General features: G+C 48.5%; 1 protein-coding gene across 1 annotated transcript; it reads left to right on the forward strand.

Annotated features, from left to right (window-relative positions):
• Positions 1-145: 145 nt before the first annotated feature.
• On the forward strand, positions 146-17,449 carry PLIN1 (perilipin 1). The gene is made up of 8 exons (XM_022564037.2): positions 146-2,676; positions 5,643-5,847; positions 7,489-7,571; positions 8,774-9,038; positions 9,346-9,518; positions 11,559-11,753; positions 12,167-12,412; positions 13,444-17,449. The coding sequence occupies exons 1-8, from the start codon at positions 2,632-2,634 to the stop codon at positions 13,783-13,785; spliced, it is 1,554 nt and encodes a 517-aa protein (XP_022419745.1). The 5' UTR covers positions 146-2,631; the 3' UTR covers positions 13,786-17,449.
• Positions 17,450-20,763: the final 3,314 nt, after the last annotated feature.

The raw sequence follows: 20,763 nt of genomic DNA on the forward strand, positions 1-20,763 counted from the left end.
CACAAGATGACCAAGGTCCCTGTGCTCATGTGGTAGTTGGACAGGGTTGGGAGGGCTATGTAGGGATGGGGAAGAAAACAAGGTAACCATGTCCTTCAAGCTGCTGCTGGAAAGTGGACTCTTCCTGAGGGACTCCCTTAGACCCTTTCACTACTTCTCACCTCTCACCCACATTCTGGACACCCAGCTGAAGCGGCCAAAGAACGACCTTTGTCAACAGAGCTTTCAGGCACAGAGCCCTGTATGCCCTCTGGCCCAAAGCCACGGCTTCAAAATCTTAACATTACCCTTTGGCCCAGGGTACTCTCTCGACACAACCTCATAGATAATTTGTCCTGAACCTTGAAGTGAGGTGAGGGCTGAGGCCACTTTTTTTAGATACTTCTCTTCCTCTCCATTATTGTCTTATATTTTAAAAGCCCAGGTTGGATCAATAAGTATTAAATGTATCACATATTTATTACTCCTTTTGGAGACTGCTTGACTCTTTCCTCCCTCTCCTGCTTTATCAGTATCCTAGATACAGGATTGATACAAAGGATCTACCACAAATAGATCCTTTGGGGACTTCCCTGGTGGTGCAGTGGTTAAGAATCTGCCTGCCTATGCAGGGGACACAGATTTGAGCCCTGGTCCAGGAAGATCCCACATGCCGTGAAGCAACTAAGCCTGTGCGCCACAACTCTGAGCCTGCACTCTAGAGCCCCCGAGCCACAACTACTGAGCCTGTGCGCCACAACTACTGAAGCCCGCCCACCTAGAGCCTGAGCTCCGCAACAAGAGAAGCCACCGCAATGAGAAGAACATGGACTGCAACAAAGAAGAGCCCCCGCTCAACATAACTAGAGAAAGCCCATGCGCAGCAGCGAAGTCCCAATGCAGCCAAAAATAAAGACAAAAACAAAAAAAAACCAAATAGATCCTTTGTATCAGTCTCTCCACTCCCTGCCTCTTTCTCCTATTGCCCACAGTATACAACTTAGCAGAGAGTCAACACAATATGATTCTACAAGAAATAAAGAAAAAATGTTTTGTCCTATTACCCATTTTAATTAAAAAGCCCTTATTAGACAATCTGAAAACGATGGCTGAAAACCACAGCCTCCATCATCTTTGAAGCCAAGAATTAGCACCTGGGCTCCTGCCTGATTCATCGCTAAGGAAGAGATGAGAGGTGATCGGTGGTTGTCTGGATGCTGTTGATCAGTAACAGAACCTTGGTCAACATTGTCACTTTTCCAAACTTGACAAAATCCAGTTGGCTTTCCCACTGCATATTCTGGTGGCATCTTAGACCAGGTAGAGTTCAATAAACTTTCTTGAAATCCAGGATTTTGCAGAGATTGAAATTGTTCCCTCAAAGCCTAGATTTCAAGGAGTAAGCCACAGCTCTGGTTCTCTTCTTCACTGGGAGCAATTCATCTTCATAATCAAAGACTAATACATTCAGGTAAACTGTGTTCCTGTGTGGATTTAAATCTTACTGTTCAAAATTCACTCTTGATAGTAAAAAATAAGGATGAGGCAAATGGGTTGAAAACGGTTCTGTAGGACCCTCTAATGGAAAAGGAACCAAAGATTATAAAACTTCAGAGCTTATGAGTTTAATGACACATATCCCAAAATCTTCTTTCTGGAAAAGTTTCTTGAGAACTGGGGGCCAGAAATATGTTACAGAACAGCTATCTCATGGAATAATAACTCCTTTGAGTATGGTTTCCTACAGCTGTGCAATCTAACTCCTAGTTGGCTAAACCTCCTTACAGAAGTTAAGATATGCCCAGGGGACGCTGGGTCAAATAACCATGAACCAGCTTTCTCTTCCTCTCTGCCCTCCTCTATCTGGGAGGTGTTAGTAGCTTTGCTCAAGACTCCCCAGAGCAACTGGAATTGTTTCTGCTGGAGGAGACGCTCTGCAGCCCGGGCTCCGTGGGACTGAGGTGGCATCAGCTGGAGTGAGTGTGGGGATCCTGGGACAACCTTACCTGGTTTGTTTCTGAGAATTAAAGAAGTTGAGGGTAAGGGTCTTCTGGGAATTTTACTGAGGATGAAGAGGCCTGCAGGGAAACCACTAAGGGAGAGATTATTCAGGGTGAATGACCAAGAGTGTAGAGTAGATATTCTGGGGCCACTAGTTTTCCAGAACAGAGCTGAAATTACTGGTTTTAAGAATGACTACTTTCTCCTCTGGTTGAGCACAGAGGGAATAACTGGCAGATTTGCTTATTTAAAAAGAGAGGAATTAATGCAGAACTTTTTCATTTAAAAAAAAAGACTAAATCTGAAACTTTGTTTGTCTCTTTTGGACCCTCATCTAAGAGCTCCTAAACATCTACAACCTCTTATCTCTTAAAGTTACTTTCATTTTTTATTTCTTACCCTGAATCCTTATAAGAAACTACGGTCTTGACAAGTAGGCTGCGGGACAACTCATCCCTATGGGACTCTAAGGACTGGCCACTTGTCTGTGACATTCATCTTCCAAATACCTTCTCTTCAGGGAACTTGAGTTCCCAGACAGCCTGGGCCCCCCTGATGGCCATGAGAGGTAGGGGACTGATCCTGTGGATCTCAGGCTGAGGACTTTCTCATGGACCTGGAACCCTCTGCTTTGCAGCTTGAAGAGCTCCGATGGCAGTTAACAAGGGTCCAACTTTGCTGGATGAAGACCGCCCTGTAAGTAACTTGGGCTTATATGAGACAGTGGACAACTCTGTGGGGAGGAAGGAGATGGGAGGAGAAGTTCAGGGGGCTTAGAGCAAGATATGTCTAGATTATATTCATAACTCATTGACCATTATGTCTTAGTTATTCTTGCCCTCACTACCTTTTGCAGAAGGCTGTTAGAGAATGTGAGGGGGAAAAAAAGATGTCTATTAAAAACTAAGTACCTTGGAGAAAAAGCACAGAAAAGTTGGCTGGGAGGGAAAGGAGAGGAAGGGAACTACTATATTCTAAAGCCTGAAACAGAAGCCCATGCTTTGTCCACCCAGGCGAAATGTATATTTGGGATGGAGCCTCTGCATTTTGTAACTCCAGAGGCTTCTTGTATGGTGCAGTCTATGTAAATGGCACCTCTTAGAGTTACACGATGCACATTATGTATGTGGGAAGGGGTTAGAGGGGCAGTGTGTCCAGTTTGTGTGTCTGACCTGGTTTTCAGTGTGACTCAGAGTGGTTTGACACCTTTAGGTGTATTGATGCCTCCTGGCAAGGCCTCTCTAATTTAGGTACAGTTCAAATAGTGAAACTTAAAAATTGTGAACCCATATAATACCCATCTTGTCCCAAGTTAGGCTTTAACTAACCTCTGTACTAGTAATCACCATGTTAAGTTTTTTATTGGATCATAGAACACAGAGAGGCATAAAATGGTCAAGTGCATAGTTAAGAGGTATCGATAGTTTATTGCCGTCCCAGGACCTCTCTCCTTTGGCTTTGCCTAAAACAACTCCTGAAGGTTCTGTCCAAAATGTTAAAGAAATTTTTTCTTGTTTACAGTCATAATCTTTTTCTAGTTCAAATTTCAAACTCACCTGCAAGACCAAAAGCTGAAATATTGCAGCTTGCTGTCTAGTATACATCAGGTCTCCTTGATGGGTCTTCTAACTCAACCGCCTACAAACAGAAGAAGCTAGGTCCTCATCTTTAGAGCAGAACTATGCAACAGTGCATATTCAAAGCTACAGAAAGAGCTCGAACATCTGAGTCAGACCTGGGATGTTTATGTGGAGAATTCTTAATATTCCTAAGAACAGACAGAAAAATATAATACCTTTCACTAGCCCCAGCAACCATAATCCATGGACAGTTGTGCCTCATCCTCACCCCATTCATTCCCCAGCCTTGTGTTTTTTGTTTTGTTTTTGTTTTTTTGCGGTACGCGGGCCTCTCACTGCTGTGGCCTCTCCCGTGGCGGAGCACAGGCTCCGGACGCGCAGGCTCAGCGGCCATGGCTCACGGGCCCAGCCGCTCTGCAGCATGTGGGATCTTCCTGGACTGGGGCACGAACCCGTGTCCCTTGCATCGGCAGGCGGACTCTCAACCACTGCGCCACCAGGGAAGCCCCCTTGTGTTATTTTGAAGCAAATCTCAGACATGCTGTTTCAGGCCTGAGTTGGCCTGGCAGTGCCACTCACTAGCTGTGTGATCTTGGGTAAGTCACTTCACATCTCTGAGTCTTTGTCTCATTGGCAAAGTGCTGATGATAATGCTGACCTCAGAGTGTCGCTCTTAGAATTAAATGAGGTCATATCATGAAAGCGCCCCAATCAGTGCCTGGAGCATAATGGCACTGAGTAAATGTTGTTTCCCTCTGCAGGATTAGAATCCACTTTTTTTTTTTTTTTTTTTAACCTCAAAGATCAGTGTTTCTCCACTAAGATTCTTAGGTGATCTAAAGTTTAATTAAGTGCCTGCTGTTGAGGTTAGAATGCATTAATAAGAGCACAGCACCCCAATAACGAGAGGTGATGGTTTCACTATACCTCACACACTCAGACCACACCTGGAATGCTGTCTTCAAGTCTGAGTGCTATATTTTTTAGAAAGGCGATGTCAAACTGTAGTGTGTGCAGAGGAGGGAATCAGCAGATCAGGGCGCTGAGCCGTTTGTAAGCTAAGTAAGGAACTAGAGCTATTTAGAATGGAGAAGGGACTGCTAAAGGGAGAAATATTTGTCTTCAAGTGTGTGAAAGGCCAGCCCATGAATGATGAAACAGATTTCCTCAGTATTGTTACACAGGGCAGAGAGTGGAGCGGATTTCAGCTCAGCCACGCTGTCCAACAAGGGGCATAGGCCACTCTATGAGGGGTGAGCTCCATGCAAGGAGACGTCCAAATACAAGCCTCCCAGAGGGACCGTGGGAAGCAGTCTTGCTACAGAGGCCCCTGGAGGCCTAAGATTCTGTGATTCTGTATGGTTGGGCAGATCTAAACTTAACACCTTAGGTGCAGCCCTGACTGTGATTCACCTATTCAACTAACATTACTGTGCAGGCTTTAGGTTAGGCCCTGGAGATACAGAGATGACAGTCTCCTAGGAGAGAGCCAAGTACACACATGATCAAGACGAGCACCATGTATGATACGGAAACAACCCAGCGAGGGAAGTGGTGGCTTCTGATGTGAAGGGGGAGAGTCAGGAAGCTTCACACAAGAAGCAATGCTCAAGCCGTGTCTTGAAGGAGTGACATTTTGCCAGACGGAAGGGACTGGGAGGGAAGGGGAGCATCCTAGGCAGTGGGACAAGCACTGGAGGCAGGGAGGCAGTCTCCCGAAAAGACCAGAAAGATGTTCAGATGAAGCTACCAATCCAAGGTGGACTAAAACTCTAGGCAGGTGCGCCGACACACTTGCTCCTACCATTAAGTTTAAGTGGGGTGGCTGCGGGTTGGGGGGTGGCCCCTGGAGGCCAGAGTTTGCCCAGTAGCTCTCCAGAGCCAGGACTGTGACCAGGAGAGCATGGCAGCCTGGCTCTTGTTTTCCCTGTGGGGCCTCCAGAGACCTCTCTAGTCTGGGTTTCTCCTAGGTCACTTGGACCCAGGCCAGCCCTAATGGGCTCCATGGCCCTGGGGCTGCCTCCCCAGGAGGTGGGAGGAGGAGGTGGGATGACTTCAGTACCTGCTTTCCTTCCACTCCAGGAGCAGGAGAACGTGCTGCAGCGGGTCCTGCAGCTGCCGGTGGTGAGCAGCACCTGTGAGTGCTTCCAGAAGACCTACACCAGCACCAAGGAAGCCCACCCCCTGGTGACCTCTGTATGCAGTGCGTACGAGAAGGGCGTGCAGAGCGCCACCAGCTTGGCAGCCTGGAGCATGGAGCCGGTGGTCCGAAGGCTGTCCACCCAGTGTGAGTCCTTGTGGCACTCGGAGGCTGTCTGCCTGTTCATTGATGCTCACTGCCTGCCTGCCAATCTTTTGTCCGTCTATCAGTCTGTTTGATAGCTTGCTTGTCTGTCTGCCTTTTTGTTTGTCTGACTGCCTTCCTGAGTATCTACATCCCATTACATAGTCTTTTCATCTACAGATATAGATGATATAAATATAGATGTAGATATAGATATAGGTCTCTTCTCACCTATAGATGCCTCATCTGTAGCCCAGCTGGCATTTTCCTAGGACGACAATGATGGGCCACATAATTGGCAGGAGAAGGGGTGGGCAGAGCTATGAGGGCAGTGGTGGGAGTGGGGGCCCATGGCAGACCAGATACCCACTTTGGCTCCAAATCCAGCAGCAGCTGCAGGAACTAGCAGAGTCTGGCACAGAGGCAGAGGCAGTGGGCACTAGGGCTAGCCTGGCAGGGATGGGGAGAGAGGAGGGAGAGGGGAAGCTGATGGTACTGGCCCCATGACAGGCCGGGGCAGCAGAGAGCTACCAGTCAGGGCCCTGAAGGTGAGGACAACTTACCAAACCTGCCCCTGTTCAAATTGTTCTGCCCCGTTGGAAAATATGGTCTCCACGGCACGGCTCTTGACAGGGCTGAGGGAAATTCCAGAAGTCTAGGACCTGCCACAGTCCTGATTACAGAGTTATGGGTATCTGAGGATTTGGCACAGCCAACGGGAGAGGACAGATATAAAGAAGACCTGGGCCTGGGTCCACCTCCCTGCCTGCAAACTCCTTAAATAATTTCCCTGGGTCTCATTTTGCCCAATCGGAAGTCAGCCAAGTCATCTGGGCTCTCTGCTGCTTGAGAATTTTGTGAAGAAACCTGGGCTATCTGGAGAAAGAACATATGAAAGAGAATATATAGATATCCTTTAAAACTGTGACCTCCATGGTCATGTCTGCAGAGCTGATGTCCTCGGCAGCCCCTGGGCAGTATCTCCCGGGAACATTTGCATCCTCTGGCACTTGCCCCTTTCTCTTCCCTGTGACCTTCTTCCCAGTGTTGACCATCTCATTCCTAGAGGTTAAAAGGAAGGGCCATGGACTATCTGGAACTCTAGAACAGCCTTTCACCTCTAGAATTAAGCAGTGCCAGGCCTGCTCCCACCCTAGGGCCCGGCTGCCCCTCCACCATGACACCTCTGCTCTCCCCCCTCGTGTTCACCCAGCGCTCACCCAAAGAGGGGTTGGAGGAGGAGGAGAGACCAGGATCTGTTGGTGATTCACAGAGGTTCTGTCACTTCCTCCTCACGACAACCCTGCAAGGTTTGTCCACATGAATCCACATTTTACAAGTGAGGAGCTTGAGGCTCAGCCAGGTTGCGACCTGCCTGAAGCTACACTGCAGAGGCAGGTGCTGGGCTTTGAGTGCAGATCTGCATGACTCCAGAGCTCCTGCTCAGAGGGAAAACATCCTGCTCTCAAGGAGTCACAGTGAATGGTGGCTAAAGGTAGCAGAGGGCCTCAGATCCCCAGATGCTTTGGGGGTAGCAGGGCTGGGGGTTTTGAAGGCTCCAAGGTGCCTTCCTTGGCACAGAGGCCCCTGCTGGGCTCTCACAGTGGGGGCAGGGCTCACCTGACCATGGCCTTTTGCTTCCAGTCATAGCTGCCAACGAGCTGGCCTGCCGAGGCCTGGACCACCTGGAGGAAAAGATCCCGGCCCTCCAGTATCCTCCTGAAAAGGTGAGCCCCTCCCCTCTTCTCTAAGGCTCCCCACATTCTGTTGTCACTGCCTCCCAGTTGAGGAGAGGGCACAAGCCCATGATGCATAAATGTGAGTCTTTTGTTTCTGTGGCAAATGCCTTCCAAGGCTGGTGGCAGCTGCCTGTCCCTAAGACCATACGATGGGCTTCTTCCTCTCCCTGTGGGGCCAGATGAAGGCAGGCTTTCTGAAACCAGCAGGCACAGCCCAGAGGCAAACTCAAACAGGAGCTTGGGGTAGGGCCCACTGCTTCTGATTCCCTGCTCTTTGGACCGTTTGGTGACTACAGCCACCTAAGATCATGGGTCACACTCGTCAGATCCCAGGATTGCAGTCCCATGTCCTCAAGATCCAACACTTTATGGACCATGAGACTGAAAACGTCACTTCACCTGGATAGCTGTTCATTGGGCATTTGCCATGGTAAGGGCCATGTCTGGTGCTTTGGGGGAATAAGTTGCACTCTCAGACGCCATCCGTCTCACTGACAAACTACCACCCATCTCACAAACATTTACTGAGCCCTACCCTATGACAGGGGTCATGACGTATGATGTATAGAGCCCTCTCATTTAATCCTCTTGTCAATCCTCTGGTATAGGGGTGGGTATCCCCGTTTTACAGATGAGAAAACTAGTGACTTCCTCCTGACTACACAGCCTTAAGTGGAGGCCACATGAGAGCAGGTCTATTTGGCTCTGAGGCGAGTGCTCTTCACTTATTTTTCCAGATAAACGGCAATGTCTTTGTCACAGAGGAGCTCCTAAGGCAAAGGAGAGAAAGACATTATTTCAATGCAGAACCTGCAGGAAGATCAACCACATCTATAAGTCCACATAAGTGCAGATAGGAATGTGAGCAATGTTCTGAGGGCAAGACAGAGCAGACAGCAGAGGAATTTGGAAGAGGAGATGTCTTGTGTGCATGAGGTGTTATCAAGGAGGTGGACTTTGGGGGGCATTCTTGAAGGATGGTTAGGATCTTGACAGGTAGAAACGGGGTGCAAAGAAGTCAGGAGATCTAAGTGGTTGGCACAGGAAGGACTGGAGCCCTTTACCTTTTAAGTTCAGCTTAATCAAGCTGCCCAAATATTGGTGCCAGTCCCCTTTAAATGAGGCTTTCCTGAAGCTGGGCTCAGGGTCTGTCAGATCCAATGCCTGACTCCCCTCCCCACTTCCTCCAGATTGCTTCTGAGCTGAAGGACACCATCTCTACCCGCCTTCGCAGTGCCAGGAACAGCATCAGTGTGCCCATCGCCAGCACTTCAGACAAAGTCCTAGGGGCCGCTCTGGCTGGCTGTGAGCTCGCCTGGGGGATGGTCAAAGACACTGCCGAATTTGCTGCCAACACCCGAGCTGGCCAGCTAGCCTCTGGAGGGGCCGACTTGGCCTTGGGTGGTGTTGAGAAGGTGGTAGAGTTCCTCCTCCCTCCAGCCAAGGAAGAGTCAGGTATCTGCCATTAGGGGGCCTGGGGAGTGAGTTGGCCACCCATGCTGCTTGGGAATTAGGAAGAGGCAGCCAGGGCCCATCTAGCCCCTGCTCTGGAACAGGGATGGCCCAGCAAGATTTTCAGATGGATCCATCCTCACCTAGCCCTCTCTCCCCATTTTTAAGTGGAGAAAGTGAGCTGCCCAAATCACCAGCGAGCTTGTGGTGGAGCTAGGATGACCACTTTCCAACCCTAGACACAACCCAGCTTTGCCCAGTGCCTTTCTGATCAGCTTTCCTTTCCTTCCCCTCACAAACTCCTATCTAGCCCCTGCTCCAGGACACCAGCATGCCCAGAAACCTCCCCAGGCCAAGCTGGGCCTCGTGAGCAGGGTTGGGGCCCTGGCCAACACTCTCTCTCAACACACCTTCCAGACCACAGCCCGGGTGCTGAAACAGGGCCAGGCCCTGGCCATGTGGATCCCAGGTGTGGCGCCCCTGGTGAGTGTCTGCCCTGAGCTCTGACTGACCCACGGCCTGGAAACCCTGTCTGTGGGCCTCCTGGTACCTCCCATCCCCTACCCAATTCTGCCTCCTGTCCTAGGAACTTCCTCTCTTCCGGCCTGGGTGGGGACTTTAGGTCTAAGGACAAGAGGACTTAGGTGGGGTGGTGGGCTAGTCCTCTAGGATGCAAGGGGAGAGGGCAGGCCTGCTTGTTAGGGTGGTCCTGCCCCCACCCTCTTCTGTCTCTCCCATTCTCCCTCTGAGTCCCCCCCACCCTCCCAAGCCTTCCTCCTCCCAAGTGGGCCCTCCCACTTGTGAGGAAGCAGACACTCCCCCGCCCCCCCCCCCCCCGCCCCCCCCCCCGCCCCCCGCATCTGCCCTCTAGGCACTAGGGAGTGTCATCTGTAAATAAGCAAGGCACAAAACCCATTCTGTTGGGAAGAGAGCCCCAGCTGGGCTGTGTCTCTGACTGCCCCCAGGGTTCTGGTTTCCCTTCTAGAGGCTTCTAATTTGCATCCCACTGCACCCAAGGTAAAGCTGCCTTTTCTAGGCCCAGATAGGGCTTACTCCCCACCACACCCCACCTCCACCTCTCTGTGTATTTTAGCAGAGATAGCCTGGATTATTTTCATAGGAACTTTAGTAAGAAACTAAGCAGCCCCCCCCCCTCAAAAAAAAGGAAATAAAAGCATTAACGCATAAATGTCAGCAAACAAGATAACCACTTCTCAGCCATCAAGAGGGTGGTACTTTTAAAAGCATCCTCAGGCCTGGCTCATTCATTCAAGCAAATGTTTGCTGAGAACCTACTATGTGCCAGTTCCTGTAGCTCCAGTAGGGATACAGGAGTAGTAGTTCTCCTCTGCACTGGGGGGCCACTTCCCCATGGGGGCTAGACTAACTCCTGTGCCCTGGCCTAGCCCCTAGTGGGCGGGGGCCACTGTACGGCACAGCTTCAGCCACCACCGTTCATATAGAAAATAATGGTGTCCCAGGGACTTCCCTGGCGGTCCAGTGGTTAGGACCTTGCCTTCCAATGCAGTGGGTGTGGGTTCGATCCCTGGTCAGGGAGCTAAGATCCCACACGCCTTGCAGCCAAAAGACCAAACATAAAACAGAAGCAATATTGCAACAAATTCAATAAAGACTTTAAAAATGGTCCACATCAAAAAAGAAAAAAATCTTAAAAAGAAAATAATGGTGTAGCCTAAGGATGTATAACAAGGAGACCCTGTTTGTGGGGTTCCCTAGGGGTTTGAAATGAGCCAAGCTGTGCCCCAGGGGACACCAGCCCACCTACCCAGGTCAGTTTCCTCCCATGGGATCCTCTGGCCCACTTGATTTTTTTCACCCTTTAAAAGATCTGCAAGGAGTATGTACTAAAGCTAAACATACATATCCCCTATGACTCAGCAATTCCACCCAACAGAAATAAGAGCTTATGTCCCCCAAAGACACACCGGAAATGCTCCTATCAGCTTTATCCTTAGCCAAGAACTGGAAATAACACATGTCCATCAACAGTAGAATGGGTATATTGTGGTATATTTATTTAGTGGAATATGACACAAATGAAAAAGGAGGAACTACTCTGGCACTCAGTAATGTGGATGACTCTCACAGCACAACGTTGAACAAAGGCTATTCATGAAAGAAAACACGTTGTGTGAGTCCATTTACAAATGAGAAAAATCAATGCATGGTGATAGAGGCCAGAATGTGGTCACCCTTAGGTGGTACTGACTGGGTGAGGGGCACAGGGAGTCTTCTGGGGTGTCGAAAATGGTCTATATCTTGATCTGTAATGGTCACACAGGTGTGTGTTTCTAAAAATTCCCAGAGTGTATACTAAAGCTTGTGCACCTTAGTGGGTGTAAGTTACCACTCCATAAAAAGTTTGAAGAACAGTCTGCTGGGGCCAGGCCCTGCTTGCCTCCCCCAACCCTGACCCTGGGGGTGAGGGCCTTTGCGTGCTGGGGCTGCCCAGCCTTTGGCAGGGGCTGTGAAACCAGCAGCCCGCCACCTTCCCGCCCTCAGAGCAGCCTGGCCCAGTGGGGCGCATCGGCAGCCATACAGGTGGTGTCCCGGCGGTCGAGCGAGGTGCGGGTGCCCTGGCTGCACAACCTCACTGCCACCCGGGAGGAGGACCACAATGACCAGATGGACACAGAGGGGGAGGAGACAGAGGTGGAGGAGGAGGAATCAGAGACGGAGGAGAACAAGCTCAGTGAGGTAAGGGAGAGAGCAGAAGCCGAGCGGGATGCAGGAACCTGGAGGTCCCACAGCCCACCGAGGGGGTGAGAAGCAGAGGCCCCGGGTGAAACAAGGGTCTTTGCCCCCAGGCCCAGGAATGTAGTACATGGGTGCAGTGCTCTTCACCTCACCCCCAAACGCCCAGCTAACAAAGTTCTCTCAGAGGATCCTCACAACAGCCCCATAAAATAGGCAGGACAGAGATTGTCATCCCCATTTTGCAGATGAAGAAACTGAGGTTCAGAGAGCAGAAGTGACCTGCCCAAGAGCCAGGCTAATAGTTTTTTCAGTCTGGTATCCACATTCTTTCCCCTCTAGCTCTGGGGATGGTGAGGAGAGGGGAAGGGTCAGGGGAGTTGCTGAGGAGGCACTGACCTTGCTCTGGCCCCCAGGGAGCAGCCTTGCCTGGCCCACAAGGCCTCCTGGGCGATGTGGTGCACACCCTGCAGAAGGCCTTCCAGAGCACCATCTCGGTCGTGACGTGGGTGCCTGCGGCTGTGCTGGGCACGGCAGGGAGGTTGCTGCATCTCATGCCAGCCCGTGCTGTCTCCTCCACCAAGGGCAGGGCCATGTCCCTGTCTGATGCCCTGAAGGGCGTTACTGACAATGTCGTGGACACGGTGGTGCACTATGTGCCGGTGAGTCCCCCTACCCTTCCGGCTAACCCTCCCCCTCCCCCCCACCCCTGAAAGGACAGATAAAGCAGATTTGACTGAAGGGGCTGCAGCTGCCCTCCCTTCCCCAGTCTCAGATCCTCAGTGCCCCAGAAACATTTTGACATACTATGGCCTTGACTGGGGGCCTTGGCAGCCCCCAAAGTACAGAGACCTGTGGCCTTGGCCTGAGACCCTTCCCCACATCTGTCCTTCCCACCTGCTGCTGGGGAGGTCACCCACCATTAATCTGGGGGTCCCAGTGACCAAGTCCTCACCCCTCAGCTCCGAACTGAAGGACCTGGCAGGTTTGCATGCTGCTCCCTGGGAAAGGGTTGCAGGGAGGCTTCCAGGGCACCCTGCGGGGTCGGCTAGGTTCCAAGGGACAGCAGCTGCCCCCATGCCAATTCCAACACCTGTCACCAACAGGAAAACCCCAAGGAGTGCCAGTACTATCACTTTGGGGGTCCCTGGGTCCCTTTCCAGAGCAAGTTACAGGTCGAGCAGTCAGTAGGAGGGCTGGTCAGGGCAGGAGGCCCCTTAGAGCTGAGGGTTGAGGGAGGCTGTGAGGGTAGTGGGGGAATGGGTTACTCAGCCACTCACTCTCACCAAGAGGCATGGCAGGGGTCTTGGCAGCCAGCTTGTTCACCTTGGGCCCAAAACAGAGCCACGCGTGGGTACCCTGACCCAGGCAGGGGCAAGGAAGGGTCCAAGGAAGGGCCAGGAATGCCACCGACCTCCCACTGAGGAACCTCCGAGGGAGACCCGAGGGGTCCAGAAACTTTAGAGGGTGGCTGTCTGCCTTGCCTTGGGGGTCTGGACTGTGCACACTGTCAGGGAGGGCAGGACCTAAGCGGTCTCCTCCACACCCTCCAACCCTGTCCCACACCCTGGCCTCTGCCCTCCGGACGGCCGCTCCCGGGAGGCGTGACCGCGAGGGCCGCAGAGGAGACGGTGGTGGGAGGCGCAGGGACTAGGGCCAAGGCGGGGGCCTAACGTGGTTTGCCGGCCCCCAGCTCCCCAGGCTGTCGCTGATGGAGCCCGAGAGCGAATTTCGGGAGATCGACAACCCGCCTGACGAGGCCGAGAGCCCGGAGGCGGAGCGCAGGGGGTCCGGGGCGCTGCCCGCTGGCTCGGATGCCGCGTCGCGCCCCGCTCAGTCCCGCGGCAGCCTGCGCAGCGCTCGGGGCCCGGGCGCGGAAGACCGGGTGGACACGGCCGCCGCGCCGCGCACCGCCTTGCCGGCCATGCCCCGCGAGAAGCCCGCGCGCAGGGTCAGCGACAGCTTCTTCCGGCCCAGCGTCATGGAGCCCATCCTGGGCCGCACGCAGTACAGCCAGCTGCGCAAGAAGAGCTGAGCCCGCTGCCCCCATCGCCCTCCCGGCCCGGCCCGCCGCCCCGCCCCGCCCCGGCCGAGCGCTGGGGCCGTTGTCTCCTGAAAACAAACAGAACCTACATGTCCAAATGAGCGTTGACTTCTTCCAAGTAGTCCCCTTGGGTCCCGAGCCTCATTCCAAGGATGCTGCCAAGGCACACATCATCTTCTGAGCATCCTTTTTGGGTTTAGCTGTCAGAGCCCATTTTTGAGAAGCATCAGACTAGCAGTCTGCTTTAATTCTATGCCTTGTTATTTTTACCAAAAGATTAATTGCCTAACTTGATCTCTCACTTCTTTCACTAAATTTGTGGCCAAGTGACATTTAACTGTTTCCAGTATTTACATCCATCCTCTGTAGACAAATATTTGTCACTAGTGAACGTGTCACCACCCTAAAGGTTCAAGCAGTAGATCCTGGCACATTTTTAAGCCCTGAATGCAGAGATTCCTCTGAGTATACAGGCTCTCAGAAGACTACTTTGAGGGGAACAGCAATCAGGTGCAAAAGCTCTTGAGTGTTTATATACATACGAGTATCACTTTCTGAGTGCCCCACACTCTTCACAGGCTGAGTCCTGGCCTGTGCTCTGTAGCGCCACCTTCCTGTTCACAGCTACATTTCCATTTGCACCCTTACTGCTTTCCACCTGCATGTTCACCCTTCCGTCCACTTCTCGAATGCTGGCGCCCCTAGTGCTGGGAGACAGTGGTGATCGTTTGTTATACAGTATAGACCATATATTTGGACTCTATAGCCACACTTCATTCCAAGCCCTATTTTTGAAAACGTTAATATTTCGTACATTTGGAAATGCATACATATAAATTAAAAATTCAAACACTGCCAAAGGATGTGTGCCTTCCTCCCTGAGTTCCCTGGTTTCTCTTCCCCAAAGCAACCATGGTGCCAGTCACTTCTGTATCTTTCTGATTACGGACTGTGCATGCACAGGCACATGTGTATATACTCCCCACTGTTTACACAAGCTGTGGGAGGTTATACTCAGTGCTGTTTTCACTCAGCAATACATCTTAGGAATCTTTTTTGTATCAGTATCATAAATCCTCCTTGCTCTTTTTAACAGCCACACAGTAAGTGCTTCATAATATAGATGTGCTATGTTTGATTAAACTAGTGCCTTAATCATGGACTTTTAGGTTGTTTCCAATTGTTTGCTCCTTCGAACAGTGCTACAATAAATGTCTTTATACAAATGTTTCATGTAGATGTGTGCATATATCTATAGGGTAAATTTATAACTTGGAATGATGACATGTCGAGTGAAAGGGAACGTTCATTTTAAACCTTGATAGATAATGCCAAATAGCCTTCCAAACCAAACTCAGTTTTTCTTGTCATCTGCAGCTGCACAGATAATTCTGACACTTCTGTCAGTCCTTTTAGACATCTCTATATATACACTCAGCCCCTATAGGTCCCCCTCAGATCCATGAGCACCCTCTTGGCCGCCACTCTGTGGCACACCTAAGAGTCCAGCTCCCTGTAACTGACTCTGGGCCCTGACAGATCTTTGGTGTAATGAGTCCTTGGCCTTTATCCGTGGTTTTGAAATTTGAGGATGCCCAGAATGAGGAGAGGGGAGTGTTGATGGACATATACATATGGACATGGTCATGACCTTGAACTAGTTTTGGGCCCTCCACCCAACCCTCACAATCCACACCACACTCAGCAGTTTCCTGGGCAGGGGGTATGGATCTGGCAAGAGGGGCCCTCAGAAGGTGATATGACATGGCTAAGAAGGCAGTACCAGCCTAGCCCTGGCAGGGTTCCTGTGGGCAGCTGCTGGAGAACTGGCCTCAGGCCTGGTTGTGTAGAGAGAAACACACAGCTATCCTGGGCCTCACCTGCCCATGCTGCTTTCTTCCTGGAGCTCCAGAAACCACACTCCTGACTGTCTACTCCTCCATAGTCCTGTGGCTGCTCCTGCCAGGAGCAACCCAGGAGAACTGTAGAAGTCAGCGCACCCATTGGCCAGACACAGACCCCTCACCCTGTCCTGGACCTCAGCCAGGGTGCTGGAAACCAGTACAGGACAGCCCAGGAAGCAAACAGCTTGCCATGTAAGTCTCTTTTTATTATTAAATAGATGGCAAAGTGCTCTGAGCCTGGCCCTCAGTATTTCTGAATACTTTTTGGTGAGAAATGAGAGCAAAGCCTCTTCTCTAAATGGCAGAAATTTGCCTCATTGGCTCCAGGATGGATGTGGGACTTTGTTCTGACGACAGAACATGTTCTTGCTCATGTGGATGTGAGGGCTCATCCACACTCATCTTTGGTAGCTCTGGACCTCAGGAAGACTTCCCCTTCACACTGGGATGCCAACGTTCCTCTCCAGAGAAATACTCTATCCCCTCTCTTCTATTCCAGCTCATAAAATGCACCTCCAACTCAATCACAACTTTTAGAGATGGAAAAACAACCATTACAGACATACATTTATCCATGCAATTATTTACCACTTTTTTCTTCCATACTTATCTGGGATCTTAATATCCAAAGGACTTCTGAGCCTGGAGAGAGCTATCTCTGCAACTTGGGTTTTAATGCTCATTGTATTAGCCATAGTTTTCCTAAACATTTAAGCACTTTTTACTTAATCAAACTTATTAAATGCATTAATCAAATTATTTTAAATATTTAAATGTTGATACAAACTAAAAAGTCATCAGCTCCATATTCCAGCCACAGAAAAGAGCAAGGGGGTAGAAGAAATTAAACTTCTGCTTATAACTCACTAGAAAAAACTTAGAGTCACATGGCCACATCTGGCTGAAAGGGAGGATGGGAAATATAGTCTTTATTTGGGGTGGCTATGCATCTAGTTAAAAATCTGAGGTCTTAAAAGGAGGGGAAGTGGATTCTGGGGGTGGGGGCAACTTGCAATCTCTGCCACACCACTCTCCTGTCAACAGACATTTGGGTTGCTCCTCTATTTCTACTATTACATATTTTTGGCAGTAAACATTGTTATGAGTTGCTTAGGGAATATGATGAAGAGTGGGATTGCTAAGTCATAAAGTATGTGTATTGTTAACTAGATATTGCCAAATTGTCCTCCAACTTGGTGGTTCTGATTTACATTCTCACCAGAAGTATATGAGTCCTCTTATTCAACGTTCTTAACAACACTCGATATTGTCTGGTTTTATCGTTTTTGCAAATCTGAAGTGTGTATAATGGCATTTCTTTGTGGACTTAATTCCGTGAATCACAGTGATATTGAACATTGTTTATTATGTTTATCGAATGTTTGTATTTCCCCTCTGTGAAGTGTCTGTCAAAACTTTTGCGCAGTTTTCTATTGGTTGTTTTTCTTTTTCTCATTGATTTTTAGAAGACTTTAATATTTTTTGGATACCAATCCTTTATCAACTCTACGCATCACAAATATGCTCTTCCAGTGTGTGGTTTTTCATTCTCTTTATGGTTTCTTTCAACGAACAAAAGTTCTTAATTTTTACTTAGTCAAAATTATAATTCTTTTCCTTTATGTTTTGCAATTTTGAGTAGTTTTTAAAGCTCTCCCTACCATGAAGTCATGAAGATATTCCCCTGTATTTTCTTCAAATATTTTCGTAGTTTTGCCTTTTACATTTAATTAATTTTTATGTATGGTTTAAGTAGGAATCTGATTTTTCTTCCATATGGATAACTGATTATCCTATACTTTTCCTAATTTCTTGAATTTTTAGTTTCTCCTTAATTGAATTGTACACTGTGGGAAGGCTAAGAGTTTCTCATAGAAGTCAGCTGGCAGCTTCTGACCTGTTGATGTCTGATGCCTGAATGATGCTTTCTTGCATCTAGGTGGAACAGAGGGACCAGGTTCTGCCTCATGTATGGAATAGTCTGGCTTCCCCCGACTCTCAGTTCCGTCGTAGATCAAGTTTCCAAATGTGTTCTATTTATCTATTCCTGTCTATTCCATTGTCTGACTTACAACGGTTTAAAATCTGTTTTCATATCTGGTTGGGCAAGCCCCCCACATTGCCCTTCTGTAGGAGGGCTTTACAACTTCTGGCTCGTTGCTTTTCCATACAAATAATAAAGTCAGCTTGTCAAATTCTACAAAAGGAAAATTTACAGACTCAGCTTGTTTCAATTAACTATAATTATTATTTGCTCTTTTGATGCTCAAATTGTCACAATTTCGCCCCTTTAAGTTGGGGCCTTTGTCCTTCAGGCTGACAACGGACATTCTAAAAGCATGTTTTTTCTGACCACAAAAAAATTATTCCTGTTCTTGACCTAATCCATGGGATCAGCTACTTTTAAAGAGGAATAGTGGTAGCACAGTTTGGACCCTGGGTATGCATATCTGATTGTTCCATGTGCATATTGGTGATAGACAGAAAAACACTGCACACCCACTAGTGACAGCTAGAAAAAAGGCATTTCTTTCCAAGGTCATCAATCCACATTGATAGTTCCAGTGAACTTTAACATCACAAAAATCTTTAAAATTACTGTAACAAAAGTTTCAATTTTCTTTTCTCTAAATTTAAGTACCTTAAAATTGTAATTATAATTATACCAAGGTTTCATTGATCATGATCACCTTTTGTTACATTTACATACATAAAGATCCAAGTTTAGTTTTAGGCTTCTTCACATTGAGTCTAAATGAATCTTTTTTGACTGTGTGGTAACAGGCTGCTCCGAATCATTCCAGCTGAGGACCCCAACTTCTTTAGAATATCTCAGACCAACAGAGTAGTTCTATAGCATATCAGAGAACAATGGGGTTTCATCTACTTTTCCCACATGCTTGAATTTTTGGTTTCTCGTAAACTGAATTATATATTGTAGGAAGGGTCATAGCTTCTGGCAGCTTCTAACAGATGAATGTTTGGTACCAGAATGATGGTCCTTCATGATACATGAATCAGTTGACCAGCCTCTCTTAGCTTTGAAAATTCTAGGAGGTGGTTGTGGATATTATGGATGACTTCCTGTGTTAGGGTTCTACAGACAAACAGAACCAAGAGGAAGTATATACATTTATACCAGTAGGAAATATATATACAATTGACCCTTGGACACTGCACAGGTTAGGGGTGCCAGCCCTCTGCATAGCTGAAAATCTGAGGGAGATTCCCTGGTGGTCTAGTTGTTAGTGTCGTGGTCTGTGATTCGGCGCTTTAACCGCCATGGCCTGGGTTCAATCCCTGGTTGGCCACGGGGCCAAAAAAAAAAAAGAAAAGAAAATCCGAGCATAACTTTACAGTCAGTCCTCTGTACCTGCAATTCTGCATCTGCGGATTCAACCAACAGGGATTGTGTAGTAATATAGTATGTATTTATTGAAAAATATATGAGTATAAGCCGACCTGCACAATTCAAACCTGTGTTGTTCAAAGGTCAACTGTATATATAACTATATATACATATATATATTTTATATTTATATATATATATAAAGAGATTCATTATAAGGAATTAGCTCACAAGATTATGGAGGCTGGCAAGTCCCGAGAACTACAGGCTGAATCAGCAAGCATGGAGACACAGGAGAGCCAGTGGTTTAGTTCCAGTCCAAAGACTGGCAGGCTCAAGACCCAGGGAGAGCCGATATTTCAGTTTGAGTCTGAAGGCAGGAAAAAAGCCAAAGTCTCAGTTAAAAGACAGGCAGGAAAACTCTCCCTTTTTTGGAGCAGGGTCAGCCTTTTTGTTCTATTCAGGCCTTCAACTGATTGGATGAGGGCCACCCACGTTGGGGGGCACAATCGGCTCTACTCAAACATATGTTAATCTCATCCAAAAACACCCTCACAGAAACATTCAGAATAATGTTTGACCAAATATTTGGGCACCCCACAGCCCAGTCAAGTTGACACATAAAATTAACCATCACACTTCCCAACATCCATGCATATTCATCTCATGTGCATATTCCAAGCCAACCATAGTTATTCTGTCTCCTTGTCGGTGATGACTTCAGGGGTGGACAGGCCTCAGCCATGATGTGAGGGAAAGCTGATGGTAGGTCTCCTAGGAAAAGTTCCCTTGATCCAAAGACAGTGCTGCGTGACACAATGCTCTCTTCCCCCTCTGGGTGTTTTATGGTTGATGGTGATGGCAGAGGGGAGAAATGGAAAAACCAGGTCCCTTTTCACTGACTCAACCTGCCCCAGAGCCCTCCTCCCTCTGGTCTCTCTGTTCACCGAGATAACAAATGGCCTATTGTTCAAGCCACTTCAAAGTGTGGTTTCTGCTCCTCGAGGCTGAGGATTTCCTATAGATCTATCCTAAGAGACTTGGCAGTTTCTACAGCCTTTAATTATAATGCCTGTTTGTGACAGGCAATCTTCTGTATATATAATAAATTGTTTCGTTACTACCTCAAAGTTTGATTTTTCTAATGACATTTTAAGTCGCAAAGATGTTTCTAGATTTTCATTAAAATTCAACCATGCGTGATGCTCCCAATGCAACCAATCCATCAGAGGTCACAGAGGTGAAGAGACCATCTCTTTCAGGCAGCATGTGGACATTCCTATATCATCTCTCCTGGTGCCAAGTTTCCCTTGGCAATGACTACAAGATGCAACTCAATTTCAGAAACGTTAAAATGAGCGTCTTAAAACTGAGGAAGCATTTTTGTATGTAGGGAGATGCAAGTTTCTGCTGGCTTTGGGCGGAGGGGTGGTTTAGGGCTGAGAGTGAAAACAGGGACGAGCGGAGAAAGGACTCTGAACCGAGGACAGGATCGTCTGGTATCCAGTTTGGAGGCTTGACGTAAGGAGATGCCATCATGAGGATACTTCCTCATTCTCCAAAGATGTTCTACATACCACTCTGTCGTTTGTGCCTACAAAATGAAAATATGAGCCATATTGATCCACATCCATATTTCTGTTAATGCAAAGACAGTTTTTCCTTTCTTTCTAAAATAACTTGACCAAAAACCTTCATGGGGTGACTATGCCAGGT

The sequence above is a fragment of the Delphinapterus leucas genome, chromosome 2, assembly GCF_059928025.1.
Source record: "Delphinapterus leucas isolate spDelLeu-1000000601 "Yukka" chromosome 2, BTC_Dleu_Yukka2, whole genome shotgun sequence".
Classification (NCBI taxonomy): Eukaryota; Metazoa; Chordata; class Mammalia; order Artiodactyla; family Monodontidae; genus Delphinapterus; species Delphinapterus leucas.